Genomic DNA, 21,147 nt, shown 5'->3' on the forward strand with positions numbered 1-21,147 from the left:
ACCTCATGTGGCGCAATCTCACCAGTGCTCGAAGTATATAGGGCTACAGCCGTCAACGGGGCCTCTTATGGAGTAGAGCTCAGGGAAAGTGCTGATCCCGTTCCTCTTGTGCAAAGCCGAAATTAATTTATTAGAATAGTCTTTAACTTGCCGCCAAGCTCTCCCATTGTATCTATTCGCCTTGATACATCACTGCAAAGGATTGTTTTTGCCTCTTTTAAAATGCAGAAATTCTGGCTACGCATTTGGACAGTACCTGAGCTATTTATCTATCGGGATACCCTAGTAGAGCCTATAAAGCTCGATGGAAAGTCCCCAATGCCATGGCTTTGTAACAATTAGTCTCTCTGCTGTATTATCAAAATGGAAGAACTTTGGCATGCCCCACTGGCACTACCTGAAGAAGTAGGGGCCAGGGTAAAAAAAAGAGCATTACTGGGAGACATGTAGGGTCTTTAAATGTGACACTTCATAGCATCTTACTTTCGCCACAACTGGATACTTCCTTAGTGCATGGAGGATAAGGTCAGCAAGACTTGGCAAGGCTGCCGGGTAGGTGTCTTTAAAGCATAATGCTCTATGGCTTTTGGGAGTTTCCATCTGGGTCACCAGCGCCATAATAACCGGTTTTATTATCCTCAAGGTGTTGCAGAATTTGAACTGAAAGAGCCGGTCCATGATTCTAGCTACTCCCTTTCACACATGTATAAAATTGCTTTTTCTTGAGCCACACATTCGCTAAGCTGAGGCTACTGCATCAATCAGAGCCTTATTAAGGAGTGCATTCCTAGGATACCCAGTTTCACGGTTTATGGTTTTAGCTTCTTATTTTTTATTGCTTATAATGGTCCTTCCATTTTGGATTTGCACTCCAGTTACCATGTTGATAATATGTTCCTACCGCATCACACTGAGTCATACTAACATGCTACAATAGAAGACCCAGTGGCATTCGCTGGATCTGTCCAAGAGGACAGCTTCTTGGTTCATCTCATTCTAAGCAATCCTGAAGTGAGAGAGGTATTAAGTGCAATATACAGTGGAACTATGCTGATAATGTTGCTTTTATCTTGTATGCGTCATGATTTTGAAGTATTTAATTGGGAATCAGGGTCAAAGAATGTGTATAAATCCGCCATAGTTCATGACAGACCATTTCAAGGTTTTTGTCTATGGTCTTGTTTTACTGTTCATTACTTCTGTTTTGGTATGATACAAGAGGGATATTATGTTTAGAATCCCTCTGAAACTAAGAGATGTATGGTACAGCAACAATGATAATACGTTTTTAATGTTGGGTTTTACATGCTACTTTTATGGCCTCTGACAGAAATAAAGTATTTATACAACTCTGCTGAAGGAGTAGTATGCTGCGGTGAAATACCCAGAGATGTTGATTAACATTGAGGCAAATCCCATCCATGCTTCCTCTTCTTGCTGTGGTTCCTTGTTTTCTCTGGAGGACCTGGAAGATGGTGAGGAATGAGAAATGGACGGAGACCTAGAGCCAAACAACACTGAGTCAGACTGTTGGGGCAGCCCGTGAAGAGCTTTGGGCAGTGCTCCTTTACAGTCTTGGGGTTCATGCAGTGACACTGCTCATAGGACCTCAAATTGGGCCTTGGTCCAAGGCACAACAAGCAGGGGTAAGTATTAAAACTTTTTTTAGTGATATCCCAGAAGCACTGCTCAGAAGTATTCTCAGCGAACGTGACAAAAACCAAGGAGAAGCAGCTCTGGATCCACATCAAAGTGTGTGGCAAAAATGGAAGGGACGTCATAGGGGGTTGCATTTTGGCTTCAGTGGAGTCACATCAGTATTGTTTCCAGTGCTGAGATGCAGTCTGTAGCCCCTACAGGCATGGGAGAGGAGTGCTCAAAGTTTCAGTATTCAGTCTTCTGGCTTGGGGATACTATTTACCAGGTGAGGAATCTACAGGCAGAAGTAGCCACCAGAAATCTTTATATTGCTGAAATAAAAAAATGTGCGATGTCCCAAATTATACAGTATATGCTGTAGTACTGAATAGTTGGCAACGTCCTTGCTATGGTCAAAGGTTGTTATTTACCACTGGACTCCTTATTTACAAGTCCCATGCCATTCAGATTCATAAGTAACATGTGAGGTGCAATGTAAACAGTGTGTGCTTTCTGTTTGGTCTGAAAACCACATAGTATATGAACAATGTAGATTTAGTTGTGCAGAATATGGCGCTGGAAGATAATTTTTAAACTTTGCTGGTAGAGTTTGTAAAGTTTTATATGTGACAGAAAAATATACAAGCATATACCATGGAATGATACACTTGAACATGGTCTTTAACCCCTTCGGGGCTAATGACGAGCTGGGCTCGTCATCGCGCTTACCTGTCCTGCGCGGATGACAAGGCCAGCTCGTCATCAGCCCCACCCTCGGGGGAAGCGCTGGCGCTCCCCCCGAGGCTCTCTGATCGTCGTTGTTTTCCTGGGGGCGGCAGTGGAAGAGCTTCCGCTGCCGCCCCCGCCCCCCCCCCCTGGTAATCCCTGATGACGTCAGCGCGCACAGCGCGCGCTGACATCATCAGGGATTCCCAGCGCTCGGGAAGCCATTTGCTTCCTGCGCGCTTCAGAAGAAGGTAGGTTTTGGGACTCCGGCGGGGGTTTGGGGCAGCGAAGAGGCATCAGGGGAGAGGAAAGAGATTTTCCTTTCCCCTGATGTCTCTTTGCAGGGCATTTCTGCCTCACGATCGCGCACAGCGTCGCGATTGTGCGGCGGAAATGCCCCCACTAGACACCAGGGATATACTTTTAGTTTTTAGGAAGTGACCCCTTGGGCAAGGGTCACTTCCAGGCTGGCTGGCAATATGTTTTCGTTTTTCTGCCCCCCCTGGGGGGAAATCGGCCCGTTTTTTCGGCCGTTTTGCCCCCAGGGGGGGCAGAAATTCCCCACTAGCACCAGGGATATAGATTTGTACAAAGATGGCGGCCATTTATTTTGTTTACGTTTTTCTGTCCCCCCTGGGGGCAAATCGGCCCGTTTTTTTTTGCCGTTTTGCCCCCAGGGGGGACAGAAAATGCCCACTAGACACCAGGGATGTAATTTTAGTTTTTAGGAAGCGACCCCTTGGGCAAGGGTCGCTTCCAGGTGGGGTCTGAGTATGTTTTCGTTTTTCTGCCCCCCCTGGGGGGAAATCGGCCCGTTTTTCGGCCGTTTTGCCCCCAGGGGGGGCAGAAATTACCCACTAGAACCAGGGATTTTTGTTGGGGCAATGTGTTTGTTTTGGGAAGCGACCCCTTGGGTAAGGGTCGCTTCCAGGTGGACATGATTGTGTTTTTGTTTTTCTGTCCACCCTGGGGGCAAATCGGCCTGTTTTTTTTGCCGTTTTGCCCCCAGGGGGGGCGGAAAATGCCCACTAACACAAAGTTTTTAGGAAGCGACCCCTTGGGCATGTTTGCTGGTGGTGTGTGTGGGGAGTGGTACTTGGCTGGATGGTGTGCGTGGAGCGGTGCTTGGCTGGCGGTGTGTGTGGAGTGGTACTTGGCTGTCTGTGCACGGAGTGCTGCTTGGCTGGCGGTGTGTGTGGAGGGGTACTTGGCTATCTATGCACAGAGTGGTGCTTGGCTGGCGGTGTGTGTGGAGTGGTGTTTGGCTGGCGGTGTGCGTGGAGGGGTACTTGGCTATCTATGCACAGAGTGGTGCTTGGCTGGCGGTGTGTGTGGAGTGGCGCTTGGCTGGTGGTGTGTGTAGAGTGGTACTTGGCTGTCTGTGCACGGAGTGCTGCTTGGCTGGCGGTGTGTGTGGAGTGGCGCTTGGCTGGTGGTGTGCGTGGAGTGCTACTTTGCTGTCTGTGCACGGAGTGCTGCTTGGCTGGTGGTGTGTGTGGAGTGGCGCTTGGCTGGTGGTGTGCGTGGAGTGCTACTTTGCTGTCTGTGCACGGAGTGCTGCTTGGCTGGTGGTGTGTGTGGAGTGGTGCTTGGCTGGTGTTGTGCGTGGAGTGCTACTTTGCTGTCTGTGCACGGAGTGCTGCTTGGCTGGCGGTGTGTGTGGAGTGGCGCTTGGCTGGTGGTGTGCGTGGAGTGCTACTTTGCTGTCTGTGCACGGAGTGCTGCTTGGCTGGCGGTGTGTGTGGAGTGGCGCTTGGCTGGTGGTGTGCGTGGAGTGCTACTTTGCTGTCTGTGCACGGAGTGCTGCTTGGCTGGCGGTGTGTGTGGAGTGGCGCTTGGCTGGCGGTGTGTGTGGAGTGGCGCTTGGCTGGATGGTGCTTGGCTGGCGGTGAGTGGTGCTTGGCTGGTGGTGCTTGTGGAGTGGCGCTTGGCAGGTGGTGTGCGTGGAGTGCTACTTTGCTGTCTGTGCACGGAGTGGTGCTTTGCTGGCGGTGTGTGTGGAGTGGCGCTTGGCTGTTAGTGTGCGTGGAGTGCTACTTTGCTGTCTGTGCACGGAGTGCTGCTTGGCTGGCGGTGTGTGTGGAGTGGCGCTTGGCTGGTGGTGTGCGTGGAGTGCTACTTTGCTGTCTGTGCACGGAGTGCTGCTTGGCTGGCGGTGTGTGTGGAGTGGCGCTTGGCTGGATGGTGCTTGGCTGGCGGTGAGTGGTGCTTGGCTGGTGGTGCTTGTGGAGTGGCGCCTGGCAGGTGGTGTGCGTGGAGTGCTACTTTGCTGTCTGTGCACGGAGTGGTGCTTGGCTGGCGGTGTGTGTGGAGTGGCGCTTGGCTGTTAGTGTGCGTGGAGTGCTACTTTGCTGTCTGTGCACGGAGTGCTGCTTGGCTGGCGGTGTGTGTGGAGTGGCGCTTGGCTGGTGGTGTGCGTGGAGTGCTACTTTGCTGTCTGTGCACGGAGTGCTGCTTGGCTGGCGGTGTGTGTGGAGTGGCGCTTGGCTGGTGGTGTGCGTGGAGTGCTACTTTGCTGTCTGTGCACGGAGTGCTGCTTGGCTGGAGGTGTGTGTTGAGTGGCGCTTGGCTGGTGGTGTGCGTGGAGTGCTGCTTGGCTGGAGGTGTGTGTTGAGTGGCGCTTGGCTGGTGGCGTGCGTGGAGTGCTACTTTGCTGTCTGTGCACGGAGTGCTGCTTGGCTGGCGGTGTGTGTGGAGTGGCGCTTGGCTGGTGGTGTGCGTGGAGTGCTACTTTGCTGTCTGTGCACGGAGTGCTGCTTGGCTGGCGGTGTGTGTGGAGTGGCGCTTGGCTGGTGGTGTGCTGGAGTGCTACTTTGCTGTCTGTGCACGGAGTGCTGCTTGGCTGGCGGTGTGTGTGGAGTGGTGTTTGGCTGGCGGTGTGTGGGGAGTGGTGTTTGGCTGGCGGTGTGTGGGGAGTGGTACTTGGCTGGATGGTGTGCGTGGAGTGGTACTTGGCTGTCGGTGTGCGCTGAGTGGGGTTTGGCTGGCGGTGTGCATGGTCTGGTGCTTGGATGGTGGTGTGGGTGGACTGGAACTCTGCTGGCGGTGTGTGAGTAGTTACTTTCTGTTGGTCACTACACACACTGCTAGTTGAGTGACACTCTACGCAGTCCATCATTTTCTGTAGTTGCTATGTCAGATATGTGGGCGTGTGAAAGTGATGGGCGGCTGGCGGTGTGAATGTTTTGTATGTGTCACACGTACAAAAGGTGTATGAATGTCCTTACTGCCCCTGTGTGATATGGGTACTGGTAGTAGCAAAAGACTGACTGGCACCAAAGTGGTCAGGCACTTTACAAAAATTCAAAAAATTATCCAGTGTCTTGATGTTAAAACTCATCTAATCTCATTTGGTCTAAGCCCTAATTGATGGCCCATCTGGCCGAATTTTAATTTGGGGGGCAAATTTGTGTGTTGTTTTTTTAATTGTTATATTGTTTGTGAAATGTGGTAGTAATTTTTTTTTCTTCTCTATTTTTGTCTTGTTCCAGGCTTTTGCTGTTTGGATTGTTGTAGGTTGCGTGTCTGTTTGCAGCTTGTGTAGTTGCTTGTGCTTGGTAAGTGAATGTATTTTGTACTACTTCTCCTTGATGTTTGTCTTTTTGAAAAAGGTTGTACCTCTAGCAGTTTGTGTGGCTCTGTGTTTTTTTTTTCAGGATTAGTGTTTGATGTGCACTTTGTTTTCTAATGTCATTTCTTTTTTTCTTTCTAGTGGGATTTCATTTCTTTTCGCTGTGTCTCAACAGAGTAGGTGCTGGTGAGTGTAGCTATATTTTGTAAGAGTGAAATTGTTTTGGATTGTATTTATCTTTTAGTGAAAGCCTTACCTTGTTTACTTCTTACTTTGCACAGTGTAGGTTGTTGTTCACTTGTGTGTGCAGTCTTCTTGCTTTGTAAGGATAATGGCTAGTCGCAGGATTACTGCTCAGCAGGTTCTTGGTTTGCTTTTTGAGTCTTCCTCGGACCATGGTTCAGAGTCTGAGTCCGATTCGGACTCCCAGGAAGTGGCAGAAGATTCAGGCAGTGAGTTTTCTCTTCGCATGGAATCATCATCATCGGATGATGACTCTTCTTCTAGTGCTGATGAAGGGCCTATGGTACAGGAGGACATTGTGTTGCCGGTAGTGGGCCAAGAGGCACCTGTGCTGCTGCCTAGGGCCGCAAGGTTTCCTTTCTTTTTACGTCGGCAAGAGGCATGTGGGCTGGAGCCTGCACCCAAAAGGCTTCACATTGCTGTGGTGCGCAAAGGGGCATCTGGTGCTTTTCGTCTTCCTGCTCGTGTAGTGCAGCAAGAGGCATCTGGGGCTGTTAGGCTTCCCATTGGTGTAGAGCGGCAAGAGGCATCTGGGCCTGCTGGGTTTCCCGGTGGTGTAGTGCAGCAAGAAGCATCTCAGGCTGCTGGGCTTCCCGTTGGTGTAGTGCAGGAAGAGCCCTCTGGGGATGCTACGTCTTCTGTTGGTGTTGTGCAGCCAGAAGTATCTGTGGCTGTTAGGCTTCCCGTTGGAGAACAGCAGCAAGATGTTTCGGTGCTGCAGGCTGGGGTGGCTGCTCCCCCCGTTGATAGGGATGGCCTCTGGGTTCCCCCTGGCTTGGTGCAGCCGGCATTGCCAGAGTTCACTGGTGTTCCTGGGTGTAGAGTGAATACAGAGAATTTTCTGCCAATTAATTTTTTTCAGTTGTTTTTTGACGATGTGTTTTTGCAAAAGATTGTTGAGCAAACCAATTTATATGCAGAACAATATTTGAGGGCCAACAGTGCCAGCCTTAAGCCCTATTGTAGAGCAATCCGGTGGACTCCCACCAATGTTGAAGAGATGAAGAAGTTTCTGGGATTAACTTTTTTGATGGGCTTGATAAGGAAGTCATCAATTACTTCATATTGGTCCACTAGTCCCTTGATGGTAACAGCTGTATTTCCAGCAGTCATAAGTCGTGATCGGTATACGCTTCTTCTTCGGATGATGCATTTTGCTGATAATAGTTTAGCGTTGTCACGCGATCACCCTGATTGTGACCGTTTGTTTAAAATTCGGCCTGTCCTTGATCACTTTGTTGATCGTTTTTCTGAGATTTTTGTCCCTGGTAAAGAAATTGCAGTGGATGAGTCTTTGGTGTTGTTCAAGGGCCGCTTGGTTTTTAGGCAATACATTCCTAGTAAGAGGTCACGCTATGGAATCAAACTGTATATGCTGTGTGACAGTGAGACTGGATATGTCTACAATTTCAGGGTGTACACTGGTAAGGAGTCCCGCATTAACCCTCCCGGTTGTCCTTCTACTTTTGGAGTAACTGAGAAAATTGTGTGGGAACTAGGTAGAGGATTATTTAACAAAGGCCATCATTTATATGTAGATAACTTCTACACTGGTGTGCAGTTGTTCAAGGAGTTGGCCAAAGTGGGCACTGTTGCTTGTGGCACAATGCGCAGTAACCGTAAAGGTTTCCCAAAGGAACTTGTTTGCAAAAGGCTTGTGCGGGGACAGTCTACGGCATTGCGATGTGGGGAGCTTTTAGCTGTGAAGTATTCAGACAAGAGAGATGTGTACATGCTGACTACTATCCACGATGAAAGTACTGTACCTGTGCCTGTTTGGGGTCAGGGTGCTGAAGTGCGCAAACCTGTGTGCATTGTAGCTTACAATAAGTTCATGGGTGGTGTTGACAGAGTAGATCAGAGGTTGGAACCTTATGCTGCTCTTCGAAAGGCTTACGTTTGGTACAAGAAGTTGGCTATCCATCTGTTCCACTTGGCATCATTTAATGCTTTCGTTGTGTACCAGAAGTCTTGTCCTGGGACGAAGATGACTTTTCTTAAGTTTCAGGAGTCTATAATAGGCAGCCTTGTACTTGTGCAGCAGGCAAGTGTTCCTAGATTTGGAGTGGTGGAGGAAGTGGCTAGATTGCAAGATCGCCACTTTCCTGAATCTATTCCTTCCACTACTGCTAGAGACTTTCCGACTAGAAGATGCAGAGTCTGTTGGCGAAGAGGCGTGCGGAAGGAGTCTCGTATATACTGTCCTGACTGTCCTTCTAAGCCTGCATTGTGTATGTCAGCTTGTTTTAAATCGTACCACACGCAAAAGAACTATTGGGAGTTTGATTGAGCTGTAAAGTGAATTGCTTGGTCTGCATTCTGTAAAACATTTTTAGTTTGTTTCAAGGATTGGCATTAGTGCAAAGTTTTTATTTTAAGAATTTGTGTTACCTGATTTGTAGGTATCTCCATTTGTTTAGTGTCATTTTCAAAAAAAGAATTCTAAATGTGTTTGTGGTGTGTGCCGGCTGGTGCTTGGCTGGCGGTGTGTGTGGAGTTGCGCTTGGCTGGCGGTGTGTGTGGAGTGGTGCTTGGCTGGCGGTGTGTGTGGAGTGGTGCTTGGCTGGCGGTGTGTGTGGAGTGGTGCTTGGCTGTCTGTGCACGGAGTGGTGCTTTGCTGGCGGTGTGTGTGGAGTGGCGCTTGGCTGGTGGTGTTCGTGGAGTGGTACTTGGCTGTCTGTGCATGGAGTGGTGTTTGGCTGATGGTGTGTGTGGAGTGGTGCTTGGCTGGCGGTGTGTGTGGACTGGTGCTTGGCTGGCGGTGTGTGTGGAGTGGTGCTTGGCTGGCGGTGTGTGTGGAGTGGTGCTTGGCTGGCGGTGTGTGTGGAGTGGTGCTTGGCTGGCGGTGTGTGTGGAGTGCTGCTTGGCTGGCGGTGTGTGTGGAGTGGTGCTTGGCTGGCAGTGTGTGTGGAATGGTGCTTTGCTGGCAGTGTGTGTGGAATGGTGCTTGGCTGGCAGTGTGTGTGGAGTGGCGCTTGGCTGGTGGTGTTTGCGGAGTGGTACTTGGCTGGAGGGTGTGCGTGGAGCGGTGTTTAGCTGTCTGTGCACGGAGTGGTGCTTGGCTGGCGGTGTGCGTGGAGAGGCGCTTGGCTGGTGGTGTGCGCTGAGTGTTTGGCTGGCGGTGTGCATGGTCTGGTGCTTGGCTGGTGGTGTGGGTGGACTGGCGCTCGGCTGGCGGTGTGTGAGTAGTTACTTTCTGTTGGTCACTGCACACACTGCTTGTTGAGTGACACTCCACGCAGTCCATCAATTTGTGTAGTTCCAGTGTCAGAAATGTGGGCGTGTGAAAGTGATGGGCCCTTGAATGGCGCTGTTTGCTGGTGTGAGTGTTGAAATGTGATGGGTCCGCGGCTGGCGGTGTGAATGTTTTGAATGTGTCACACGTACGAAAGGTGTATGAATGGCCTGTAAAGAGGTTGGTGCCTTGACGTGGCTTTACAGCTCACGAGCTGTGAGTCAGTGGTTCAGTTTATCATACTTGCAATTATACACAGTGTATTTCATTTTTGTGAAATTACTTGCGTATACAATTGTGTGTACTGAATCATCACTCACCCTCGTGCCAAATCCAACCAGTATGTGTGTGTGCTTGCGGATTAGATGGGTGTGCAGTAATAATTGTTTTTTTTCTCTTTCTGCATTAGGGTGTACCTTGTCCCTTATTGTGATTGTTGTAATGTGTTGCTTTTATTCCAGATGGTGTCAGTGGTCTTGTTTGTATCAGGTATGAAAGGTGCGTGAATGGCCTGTAAAACGGTTGGTGCCTTGTCGTGGCTTTCAAGCTCACGAGTTGCGAGTCATTAGTTCGGTTTTTATGCATTTATTTATTGATAGAGCATTTCATTTTTTTGAAATATCTTGTTAATAAAATTTTATATACTGAACCATCACTCGCCCTCGTGCCAAATCCAACCTGTATGTGTGTGTCTTTGAGGAATAGATAGCCGTGCTTGAATGTTTGTCTTTTGAGTAACTCTGTTAAGGTGAGGTACCCTTTTACTCGGGAGAACAAGGGGAACGCTGGGTGGTAGGACATTTTTGCCGGCACGGCGATCCCACGGCAAAATTTTTGTAAAAGTGCTATTTTTACCTAATTAAGGTTTGCAAGGAGTTCTGGGTAGGAAAACATTGGGGGACCCACGCATGCCATACCTCCCTGGACTCCCCCGGGTGTCTACTTTTCAGAAATGTGTGGGTTTGGTAGGTTTCCCTAGATGGCTGTCTCGCACGGGGCCAGAAACCCAGGTAACCCCTCTTGCAAAAGCTGGAGAATTCATGTCCACCAGCTTTTGCAAGAGGGGTTACCCGGGTTTTTGGCCCCGTGCGAGACAGCCATCTAGGGAAACCTACCAAACCCACACATTTCTGAAAAGTAGACACCCGGGGGCTTCCAAGGAGGTATGGCTTGCGTGGATCCTCCAACGTTCCTTTACCCAGAATCCCTTGCAAACCTCATTTTTTGCTTGGAAAAAATCTTTTTTTTTCACACGTTTTAGTGTGGGAAAGCGTGGCATCACTGGGCTCACACAAATTACCTCCCACCCAGCGTTCCCCAAGGTCTCCCGATAAAAATGGTACCTCACTTGCGTGGGTAGGCATAGCGGCTGCTTTAGGAAAAGGCCCAATTCATACTGTGGAGACGAAAACATTACCTTTAGCCAAATAATCTTATTTTTTGAGGGGGTCACCTGAGCTTTTGGCCCGGGGCTTGGCAGGCATCTTTGGAAACTACCAAACCCAAACAGTTCTGAGAACTAGACACCCGGGGGAGTCCAGGGTGGTATGGCATGCGTGGGTCCCCCAATGTTTTCCTACCCAGAAACCCCTGCAAACCTGAAATTTTGGTCCAAAAACCAACTTTTCCATACTTTTTTGGGTGGGATCTCGCTGCCGGAACAAATGTCCTACCACCCAGCGTTTCCCTTGTTCTCCCGAGTAAAATGATACCTCACTTGTGTGGGTGGGCCAAAGGCAAGTGACTTAGGCTGGGGTGCTTAATTTGTAAAACGTAAATGTGAGTAAAAACTACCATTTTCAAAATTCATTTTTGGGGTGTTCTACTTTGGGGCACCCACACAAGTGAGGTATCCTTTTACTCGGGAGAACAAGGGGAACGCAGGGTGGTACGACTTTTTTGCCGGCACGGCGATCCCACGCCAAAAAGTTTGGAAAAGTGCAATTTTTACCTAATTTTAAGGTTTGCAGAGAGTTCTGGGTAGGAAAACATTGGGGGACCCATGCATGCCATACCTCCCTGGACTCCCCCGGGTGTCTAGTTTTCAGAACTGTTTAGGTTTGCTACTTTGCAAAGAATACCACCGAGCCCCGGGCCACAAATTCAGATCCCCCCCCCCCAAAATCAAGGTAGTTTTGCAATAAGGTAATGTTAATTCACCACCGTACGATTTGAACCGTTTCCTGTTTCAGCCACTATGTCTACCCACGCAAGTGAGGTACCGTTTTTTTCGGGAGACCTGGGGGCACGCTGGGTGGGTGGAAATTTGTTGATCCACGCAGATTCCAGAACTTTCCACCACAGAAATGTGAGGAAAATGTGTTTTTTTGGTCACATTTTTATGTTTGTAAGGGATTCTGGGTAACAAAACCTGGGGGTAGGCAGACGAGTCACCCCATCCTGAATTGCCCTGGGTGTCTAGTTTTCAGAAATGTATAGGTTTGCTAGTTTTCCCTAGGTGGTGGCAGAGCTACGGCGCAAAAACAAAAGGTAGTCTTTTTGTCAGAATCGTGCAAAATTTCACTGGGAAATTGAGGTGCGACCATGCTGCGTTTTGCGCTGTTTCATGTCGCAGCCACTATGCCTACCCACGCAAGTGAGGTACCATTTTTTTCGGGAGACCTGGGGGCACGCTGGGTGGGTGGAAATTTGTTGATCCACGCAGATTCCAGAACTTTCCACCACAGAAATGTGAGGAAAATGTGTTTTTTTGGTCAAATATTTATGTTTTCAAGGGATTCTGGGTAACAAAACCTGGGGGTAGGCAGACGAGTCACCCCATCCTGAATTCCCCTGGGTGTCTAGTTTTCAAAAATGTATAGGTTTGCTAGGTTTCCTTAGGTGCTGGCAGAGCTACGGCGCAAAAACAAAAGGTAGTCTTTTTGTCCGAATCGTGCAAAATTTCACTGGGAAATTGAGGTGCGACCATGCTGCGTTTTGCGCTGTTTCATGTCGCAGCCACTATGCCTACCCACGCAAGTGAGGTACCATTTTTTTCGGGAGACCTGGGGGCACGCTGGGTGGGTGGAAATTTGTTGATCCACGCAGATTCCAGAACTTTCCACCACAGAAATGTGAGGAAAATGTGTTTTTTTGGTCACATTTTTATGTTTGTAAGGGATTCTGGGTAACAAAACCTGGGGGTAGGCAGACGAGTCACCCCATCCTGAATTGCCCTGGGTGTCTAGTTTTCAGAAATGTATAGGTTTGCTAGTTTTCCCTAGGTGCTGGCAGAGCTACGGCGCAAAAACAAAAGGTAGTCTTTTTGTCCGAATCGTGCAAAATTTCACTGGGAAATTGAGGTGCGACCATGCTGCGTTTTGCGCTGTTTCATGTCGCAGCCACTATGCCTACCCACGCAAGTGAGGTACCATTTTTTTCGGGAGACCTGGGGGCACGCTGGGTGGGTGGAAATTTGTTGATCCACGCAGATTCCAGAACTTTCCACCACAGAAATGTGAGGAAAATGTGTTTTTTTGGTCACATTTTTATGTTTGTAAGGGATTCTGGGTAACAAAACCTGGGGGTAGGCAGACGAGTCACCCCATCCTGAATTGCCCTGGGTGTCTAGTTTTCAGAAATGTATAGGTTTGCTAGTTTTCCCTAGGTGCTGGCAGAGCTACGGCGCAAAAACAAAAGGTAGTCTTTTTGTCAGAATTGTGCAAAATTTCACTGGGAAATTGAGGTGCGACCATGCTGCGTTTTGCGCTGTTTCATGTCGCAGCCACTATGCCTACCCACGCAAGTGAGGTATCATTTTTTTCGGGAGACCTGGGGGCACGCTGGGTGGGTGGAAATTTGTTGATCCACGCAGATTCCAGAACTTTCCACCACAGAAATGTGAGGAAAATGTGTTTTTTTGGTCAAATTTTTATGTTTGTAAGGGATTCTGGGTAACAAAACCTGGGGGTAGGCAGACGAGTCACCCCATCCTGAATTGCCCTGGGTGTCTAGTTTTCAGAAATGTATAGGTTTGCTAGTTTTCCCTAGGTGCTGGCAGAGCTATGGCGTAAAAACAAAAGGTAGTCTTTTTGTCCGAATCGTGCTAAATTTCACTGGGAAATTGAGGTGCGACCATGCTGCGTTTTGCGCGGTTTCATGTCGCAGCCACTATGCCTACCCACGCAAGTGAGGTACCATTTTTTTCGGGAGACCTGGGGGCACGCTGGGTGGGTGAAAATTTGTTGATCCACGCAGATTCCAGAACTTTCCACCACAGAAATGTGAGGAAAATGTGTTTTTTTGGTCAAATTTTTATGTTTGTAAGGGATTCTGGGTAACAAAACCTAGGGGTAGGCAGACGAGTCACCCCATCCTGAATTGCCCTGGGTGTCTAGTTTTCAGAAATGTATAGGTTTGCTAGTTTTCCCTAGGTGCTGGCAGAGCTACGGCGCAAAAACAAAAGGTAGTCTTTTTGTCTGAATCGTGCTAAATTTCACTGGGAAATTGAGGTGCGATCATGCTGCGTTTTGCGCTGTGTCATGTCGCAGCCACTATGCCTACCCACGCAAGTGAGGTACCATTTTTTTCGGGAGACCTGGGGGCACACTGGATGGATGGAAATTTGTTGATCCACGCAGATTCCAGAACTTTCCACCACAGAAATGTGAGGAAAATGTGTTTTTTTGGTCAAATTTTTTTGTTTGAAAGGGATTCTGGGTAACAAAACCTGGGGGTAGGCAGACGAGTCACCCCATCCTGAATTGCCCTGGGTGTCTAGTTTTCAGAAATGTATAGGTTTGCTAGGTTTCCCTAGGTGCTGGCAGAGCTACGGCGTAAAAACAAAAGGTAGTCTTTTTGTCCGAATCGTGCTAAATTTCACTGGGAAATTGAGGTGCGACCATGCTGCGTTTTGCGCTGTTTCATGTCGCAGCCACTATGCCTACCCACGCAAGTGAGGTACCATTTTTTTCGGGAGACCTGGGGGCACACTGGGTGCATGGAAATTTGATGATCCACGCAGATTCCAGAACTTTCCACCACAGAAATGTGAGGAAAATGTGTTTTTTTGGTCAAATTTTTTTGTTTGAAAGGGATTCTGGGTAACAAAACCTGGGGGTAGGCAGACGAGTCACCCCATCCTGAATTGCCCTGGGTGTCTAGTTTTCAGAAATGTATAGGTTTGCTAGGTTTCCCTAGGTGCTGGCAGAGCTACGGCGCAAAAACAAAAGGTAGTCTTTTTGTCCGAATCGTGCAAAATTTCACTGGGAAATTGAGGTGCGACCATGCTGCGTTTTGCGCTGTTTCATGTCGCAGCCACTATGCCTACCCACGCAAGTGAGGTACCATTTTTTTCGGGAGACCTGGGGGCACACTGGGTGGATGGAAATTTGTTGATCCACGCAGATTCCAGAACTTTCCCCCACAGAAATGTGAGGAAAATGTGTTTTTTTGGTCAAATTTTTTTGTTTGAAAGGGATTCTGGGTAACAAAACCTGGGGGTAGGCAGACGAGTCACCCCATCCTGAATTGCCCTGGGTGTCTAGTTTTCAGAAATGTATAGGTTTGCTAGGTTTCCCTAGGTGCTGGCAGAGCTACGGCGCAAAAACAAAAGGTAGTCTTTTTGTCCGAATCGTGCAAAATTTCACTGGGAAATTGAGGTGCGACCATGCTGCGTTTTACGCTGTTTCATGTCGCAGCCACTATGCCTACCCACGCAAGTGAGGTACCATTTTTTTCGGGAGACCTAGGGGCACGCTGGGTGGGTGCAAAATTGTTGATCCACGCAGATTCCAGAACTTTCCACCACAGAAATGTGAGGAAAATGTGTTTTTTTGGTCAAATATTTATGTTTGCAAGGGATTCTGGGTAACAAAACCTGGGGGTAGGCAGACGAGTAACCCCATCCTGAATTGCCCTGGGTGTCTAGTTTTCAAAAATGTATAGGTTTGCTAGGTTTCCCTAGGTGCTGGTTGAGCTACGGCTCAAAAACAAAAGGTAGTCTCTTTGTCCAAAGAGCTTAAGATTTCACTGGGAAATTGAGGAGCGACCACGTTGCATTTTGTGCCGTTTCCCGTGGTAGGCACAAGGCCGACCCACACAAGTGAGGTACCATTTTTTTCGGGAGACCTGGGGGCACGCTGGGTGGGTGGAAATTTGTTGATCCACGCAGATTCCAGAACTTTCCACCACAGAAATGTGAGGAAAATGTGTTTTTTTTTTCAAAATCTGAGCTTTGCAAGGGATTCTGGGTAACAAAACCTGGTGGTAGGCAGTCGAGTCATCCCATCCTGAATTCCCCTGGGTGTCTACTTTTCAAAAATGTATAGGTTTGCTAGGTTTCCCTAGGTGCCGGAAGAACTAGGGTGCAAAAACTACAGGTAGGCACTTTGCCAAAAAAGGGTCAATTTGTAACTGCAAAATTTAGGTGTGACCACGTTGCATTTTGCGCCGTTTCCTGTCGCAGGCACAAGGCCGACCCACACAAGTGAGGTACCGTTTTTATCGGGACACTTGGGGTAATTCAGATTTGTAAATCAACTGTTATTACCAATTGAGCTTTCTTGCATTTCTCCCTTTGAATGAAAGATATTGTGTAGAAAAAAAAACTTTATGAAAAATGACCAATAATTCTCATGCTAGTATGAGTATTCCCAACTTTGAAAATGTGCAATTATATACTGTTTCTGAACTCTATAATTTGTACCCAATTCATACATACATAGGTGTCTTTCATGCAGATTATTCCATGTGTACATTTTCCAAGACAAAGTGCACTATACCCAGTAAATGAAAAAATACCATTGCAAGTTGCTGCTCAGTTTTTGGATCTGGGTTCTTCGGGTTCTTGGTGAAACTACAAGTCCCATATATCCCCACAACCAGGAAGGTCTAACGGATGTAACGGTATATTGCTTTCCAAGAGCTGTCAAAATTAGAGAAAGTTATAGGTGAAAACGTTGAGACAAAAGGCCGTTGTTTTCAACAAATTTTCAAATATTCCAATATCTAACTGTTAGTTTCTATAACGAACCCTTCATGGATTTAGACAAATGACCCCTTTCTGAATTCAGAATTTTGTCTATTTTTCGGAAATGTAAAGCTTTCCAGGATCCATTATTGCTTTCAAACTCATTTCTACCATTAACTGGAAGGAGGTGGAAAGCTCTAAAAATAGCAAAAATAGGCTATGTCCCAGAAAAATGCCAAAACTGAGTGAAAAATTTCGGTTCTCTGACAAAACACTGTCATTCCCTAAAAGCTGAGAAAATGGAGAATTCAGCCCCACAAACCCTTTTTTGATACCATATTCAGGGAAAAAGCCAGAGGCTTTCATTTGCAGCCCGTTTTTCCCATTTTTCTGAAAAAAACAAAAAAAACACTATATTTTGGTTAATTTCTGGGACCCCTCCAAGGGAATCCACAAACCCTGGGCGCCTTTAGAATCCCCATGATGTTGGAAGAAAAGGACGCAAATTTGGCGCGGATCCCTTATGTGGTCAAAAAGTTACAAGGGCCTAAGCGCGCACTACCCCAAAACACCAAAAAAAGCCTTAGCACAGGAGGGGGAAAAGGCCTAGCAGCGAAGGGGTTAATGGCATCCTTCTAGTATGGCCACTCCACAAAGAAAAAAAGAAAGGAGCACAGGTGGCAGACAAAATCATGCTGAAAGAATGTGGAGGTTGAAAAATTAATAAAACCCTATTAAAATGACCATTGTGCCTTAGTCCACTGGAGTACAAAAAAAAGCTTGATGGTGAAAATAAGTGAATTCCCTTACCACTTTCTGCCAGGGCTGCCGCCACCTCATTCAGTGTGGAGTAAATGTTACAGGCAGCCCATCTGCACTGAGCTCCCAGTGCCCCAAGAGTCTCAATCAGCACCTGGAGAAAGAAATTTTTTTTGAGTAACGCTTACTGGTGAGCATCTTACCTGCAGTAAATGTGACCAGCACTGTGAGCCAAGCTTCATACAATGCAACTGTTTATGCCATATTGACTATGGTTTTCCACACTATGTGACGGGAATTCAACAGTTAAAAATAAATACAAAAGTATTTTCATATTATTGTTACAGGAAATAAAACTAAATGAGAAAACAAATAACTTGTTACAGTACTCGTCCCTAGATAGGATTGCCTCCGTATATCCAAAAAATACAATATTTTCAAATGTATAGTTTTGCTAGTTCATGTCCTAAAGAGAAGCCCTGTTCACATTTTGAAGGGAGAAACTTAAAACCTATTTAAAATTCAAATGCTGTACAAATATTTTTTGCTTAGACTGGCAAAGCTGACCCTATGTTTACAAGAATGTGCACACACGCAAATTGCTTATTTGTAAACCTGGTTATGCATCATAGGTATCTTCGCTGAAGTCATAAACATAAAATATTGTTGCCTATGCGGGACCCCGGAACATATCTATGTGTATGTATACATATATACATATACATATACATATACATATACATATACATATATATATCCTCATTTCTATAGGAAAATGTTTTTTTCTTTTGCCTATATCTTGGCCTGCGATTACCTCTCAGCAATCCCACCATGTAGGGATTACTGGAGGTGATACAAAATTTGGTAGTGGTGTTCCCTTGAGGGGGAATAACCGCACTATCACCTATACAGTACAACAAATTTGTGTCGGAACTGTGGACAAGTATGATCAATACGATCTTATCGGAGTGCTGCAAAGACCACTGTCACTTACTACCATGGGTGACTAATGACTGTCCAAAGGATAAGCCAACATAAACATACAAACAAAGGGGTCAGTTGAGCACAATCCTAAATACAGAGTAAACCAGTGACTTGTTAATCACTATAGTAGCATGAAGACAATAAAGCAACTACAATAATTCTTCTTTCGTAACAGAATATTGAAGCAAAAAGTCCTTGTATATTTGTGTACCTCATTTATTCAAGAAGCATCAAATGGAACAGCCAAAGCATCAAAAAACAGCCGACACTTACTTCATCGGTACAAGAGTCTGTACCGCGACTTTTTCAAGTCTAGATGGACGAAAGATCTACAGTAACAGAAGAGGCCCGGATTGACAGTCAAAATAGGCGTTTCTAGTCAAGAATCTGAAACCTATATCAAACCAGCATAGCGCCAATGTAATCAAAGAGCAGTGTGGCAATACGTGAAAATGTATCTTGCGAGAAATCAGTTAGAGTTCGTCCAAAAGTAAAAGGACTAAAATGTAGTATGGCCAGTATCCACATAAATCAAATACAGCAATGTCGTATCAGACGATGTGTAATATTATTGGCAAGAGAGTATCCAGAAGCGTCGATACAAAGCTAGTACGAAATGATGGAGAATATCAGTGACAGTGAATCATGGGGCCAATCACTGGGAGAAACGGCCGCATTATGTTCGAGGCCTGAAAGTATATATAGCAATCCGCATGATAACGCAACAAAAAAGGATTACTGGAGGTAACAGGTGGGCTAGAAAAATCCCAAAGATTACAGGGACGTAACAGTTAGGAAAGAAAAAAATTTAAATGTATAAATTGACAAAAAAAACAAAGGTTACAGGAACGTTATAGTTGGGCTCAGATTTCACTCAAGCAAAGCCAGTGAAATTCAGCAGTTATAGTTACCTGAGCTATCTAACTTACGCTCCTGCAATACACTGCTTATGACCTCACATATTACATCACCCATGACACGGTTAGTGACATCACAGATGACATCTCAAATTACATCACTGTCAAAGCTCACGCCAAGCAAACAGCCATGTCCCAGGGGTGGGCACCCATCTATTTTTTTTATTTTTTTTAGCCCCGGGGTTCGCAAGGCCCCTCCGTTATAATTTACATAAGCCCTGGGGTGGTGGTGGGCTCTGGGGAGGTGGTGGTCCCCGGAGCATATATATGGTCAGATCAGGGACCCCCCATCTACCCTTCTCCATTTTTAGGTTTTGCCTTAGCCATGCGTACGAAGTACGCATGCGCTAGCAAAACCTCTTGAGTTCTATCTGGGGTGATGACCCGCCTCTGCCTATCATTGGCTAGCTCCATAAATGGAGGCTAGCCATTGGGAGGCAGAGGCTGTCAATCGCGTTTTCTCTCGAAAACGCGATTCAGGGGAGTTTCTGGTGCTTTTTTTAAGCCCCGCCCCTTTGTCCCGGGCCGCGCTGCGATTGGCTGCCGGCCCGGGACACCCCCGTGACGTCATTCCCGGGCCGCGCTGTGATTGGCTGCCGGCCGGGACACCCCCGTGACGTCAGCCAATCACAGCGCGGCCCGGGACCTGACTTGTCTTTTTTTGTCGTCAAAGTTTGTTTTCGTCGTTTCTCTGAAGATGGCGGCCGGGCAGTAGCTTGCCTGCGAAGCTCCGCAGTTTGTGGGCTCAACGCACATTCCTGGCATTTTGGCAAATCGACGCCCACGTTAGAGGCTACTTTCTGGTGGCATATCCCACAAGGTTGGTGCTGTTAAACTGTATAGACACAAGCTTGGATTGTTTTACTTGAAAGAGTAAACAATTACGTCTGGAAATAAATAATGCAAATGAGACGCACATCTTGCAAACGTTTTTATTTGAACCATCAAACCGGTCGACACAGAATCAGGAAACGTTATGAAATATGAATGAATATTTGTCGAAACACATCTAAAACGACCCGTGCATTGAGGTTACCTCACGAAGACCTCCTCCGTGCGAGGGGGTGTGGCGCAGTCTCAGAGGCCCGTGAGGCGCCCGCGCCGAGATTTACGATGTGTAAACTAGGAACGCTTTGGCTCAATACCTTGATTTCTCGGTAGCAAAAAACAAATGTGCATTTGCGTGCATAACAGAGGTGCCCTCTTGCTGGTGGCAGAGTGGCACACTAGGCACTCGCCTGGGTTTGCCTTGCTGCACAGCGGGCTCTGAAAACAAAGATTGGATACAGCTGCGTGTGACCCACGCGAGTCCCGCGGCCAAGAGAAATACTACAGCGTGAACATCAAGCTCAAACTGAGACCGGCCTCGGCGGGGGGGGGGAGAGGGGCTCTGAATGTTAGTCTTTTCTGTAGAAGGCACTCCTCGCCGTCACCCTGGATGGGGGGGCGGCCTCTGTACACTTCAGAACAGCGGACGGGATGACTGCCGACCCGGCAGCGCCTGCACCAGCCGCAACAGATGGACGCGCACAAATAGGACAACAGACCGCTCTTTCAAACAAAACAGTTTGTCTGAAGGGTCTGTGGCCCATTCAGCTATCACCACCCCTCCCCCGCCCACTACTACTGAACTCCGATTGTGCACCCAGCCCCCTCCCACGATGCAGCCTTTAGGAGGCGGGGTCAAAGGGCGCCAGCTGGGACGGCTGGCGGCAGAGATGGAGAGCAATGCCAGTGCGACCCTTGGCCACGAGGAGGATGCGCCTACCTGTCGGCGCCTCATCACACCTCGCAGCGCTATCCTGCACATTAAAGCAGTGATATAAAACAGGTGGCACCAGCTTAAATTGTGAAGAATCGCAACAAAAATGTCATATTCAGAACTGCGCCGTAACAAGAAAGATTCTCTTTACTGTATCAAGAGTCAGGGAACCGATGGGAAGTCACCCACCATCTGATGAAGATGAAAACTGCATGGTGCTGCGCACGCGGCAGTTCCCACAGCTGCATCACGTGGTGACTATCAGTTTAGGGGCACTGGGGTTTAGAGTGTCTCTAAATGCCACTGCTGTCACTACTACTGCTACAAGTGTCCGGGATTAAGATGTAGATGCCACCTCTATTCTGTAACAGGTTCTTCTTTTTTTAATATAGCGCGGCGCTA

At 47.5% G+C, this 21,147-nt stretch overlaps 1 protein-coding gene across 4 annotated transcripts in view; it reads right to left on the minus strand.

Annotated features, from left to right (window-relative positions):
* The window catches only part of AHCYL2 (adenosylhomocysteinase like 2), a 438,561-nt gene that overhangs the window by 132,868 nt on the left and 284,546 nt on the right, over positions 1-21,147 (minus strand). For all 4 annotated transcript variants that reach the window (XM_078677646.1, XM_078677649.1, XM_078677653.1 and 1 more), the window contains exon 5: positions 17,134-17,236. In XM_078677646.1, coding sequence (XP_078533772.1) covers positions 17,134-17,236 — 103 coding nt within the window. The remainder of the gene's footprint in view (positions 1-17,133; positions 17,237-21,147) is intronic.

Source organism: Lissotriton helveticus, chromosome 1_1 (assembly GCF_964261635.1).
Source record: "Lissotriton helveticus chromosome 1_1, aLisHel1.1, whole genome shotgun sequence".
Taxonomy (NCBI): Eukaryota; Metazoa; Chordata; class Amphibia; order Caudata; family Salamandridae; genus Lissotriton; species Lissotriton helveticus.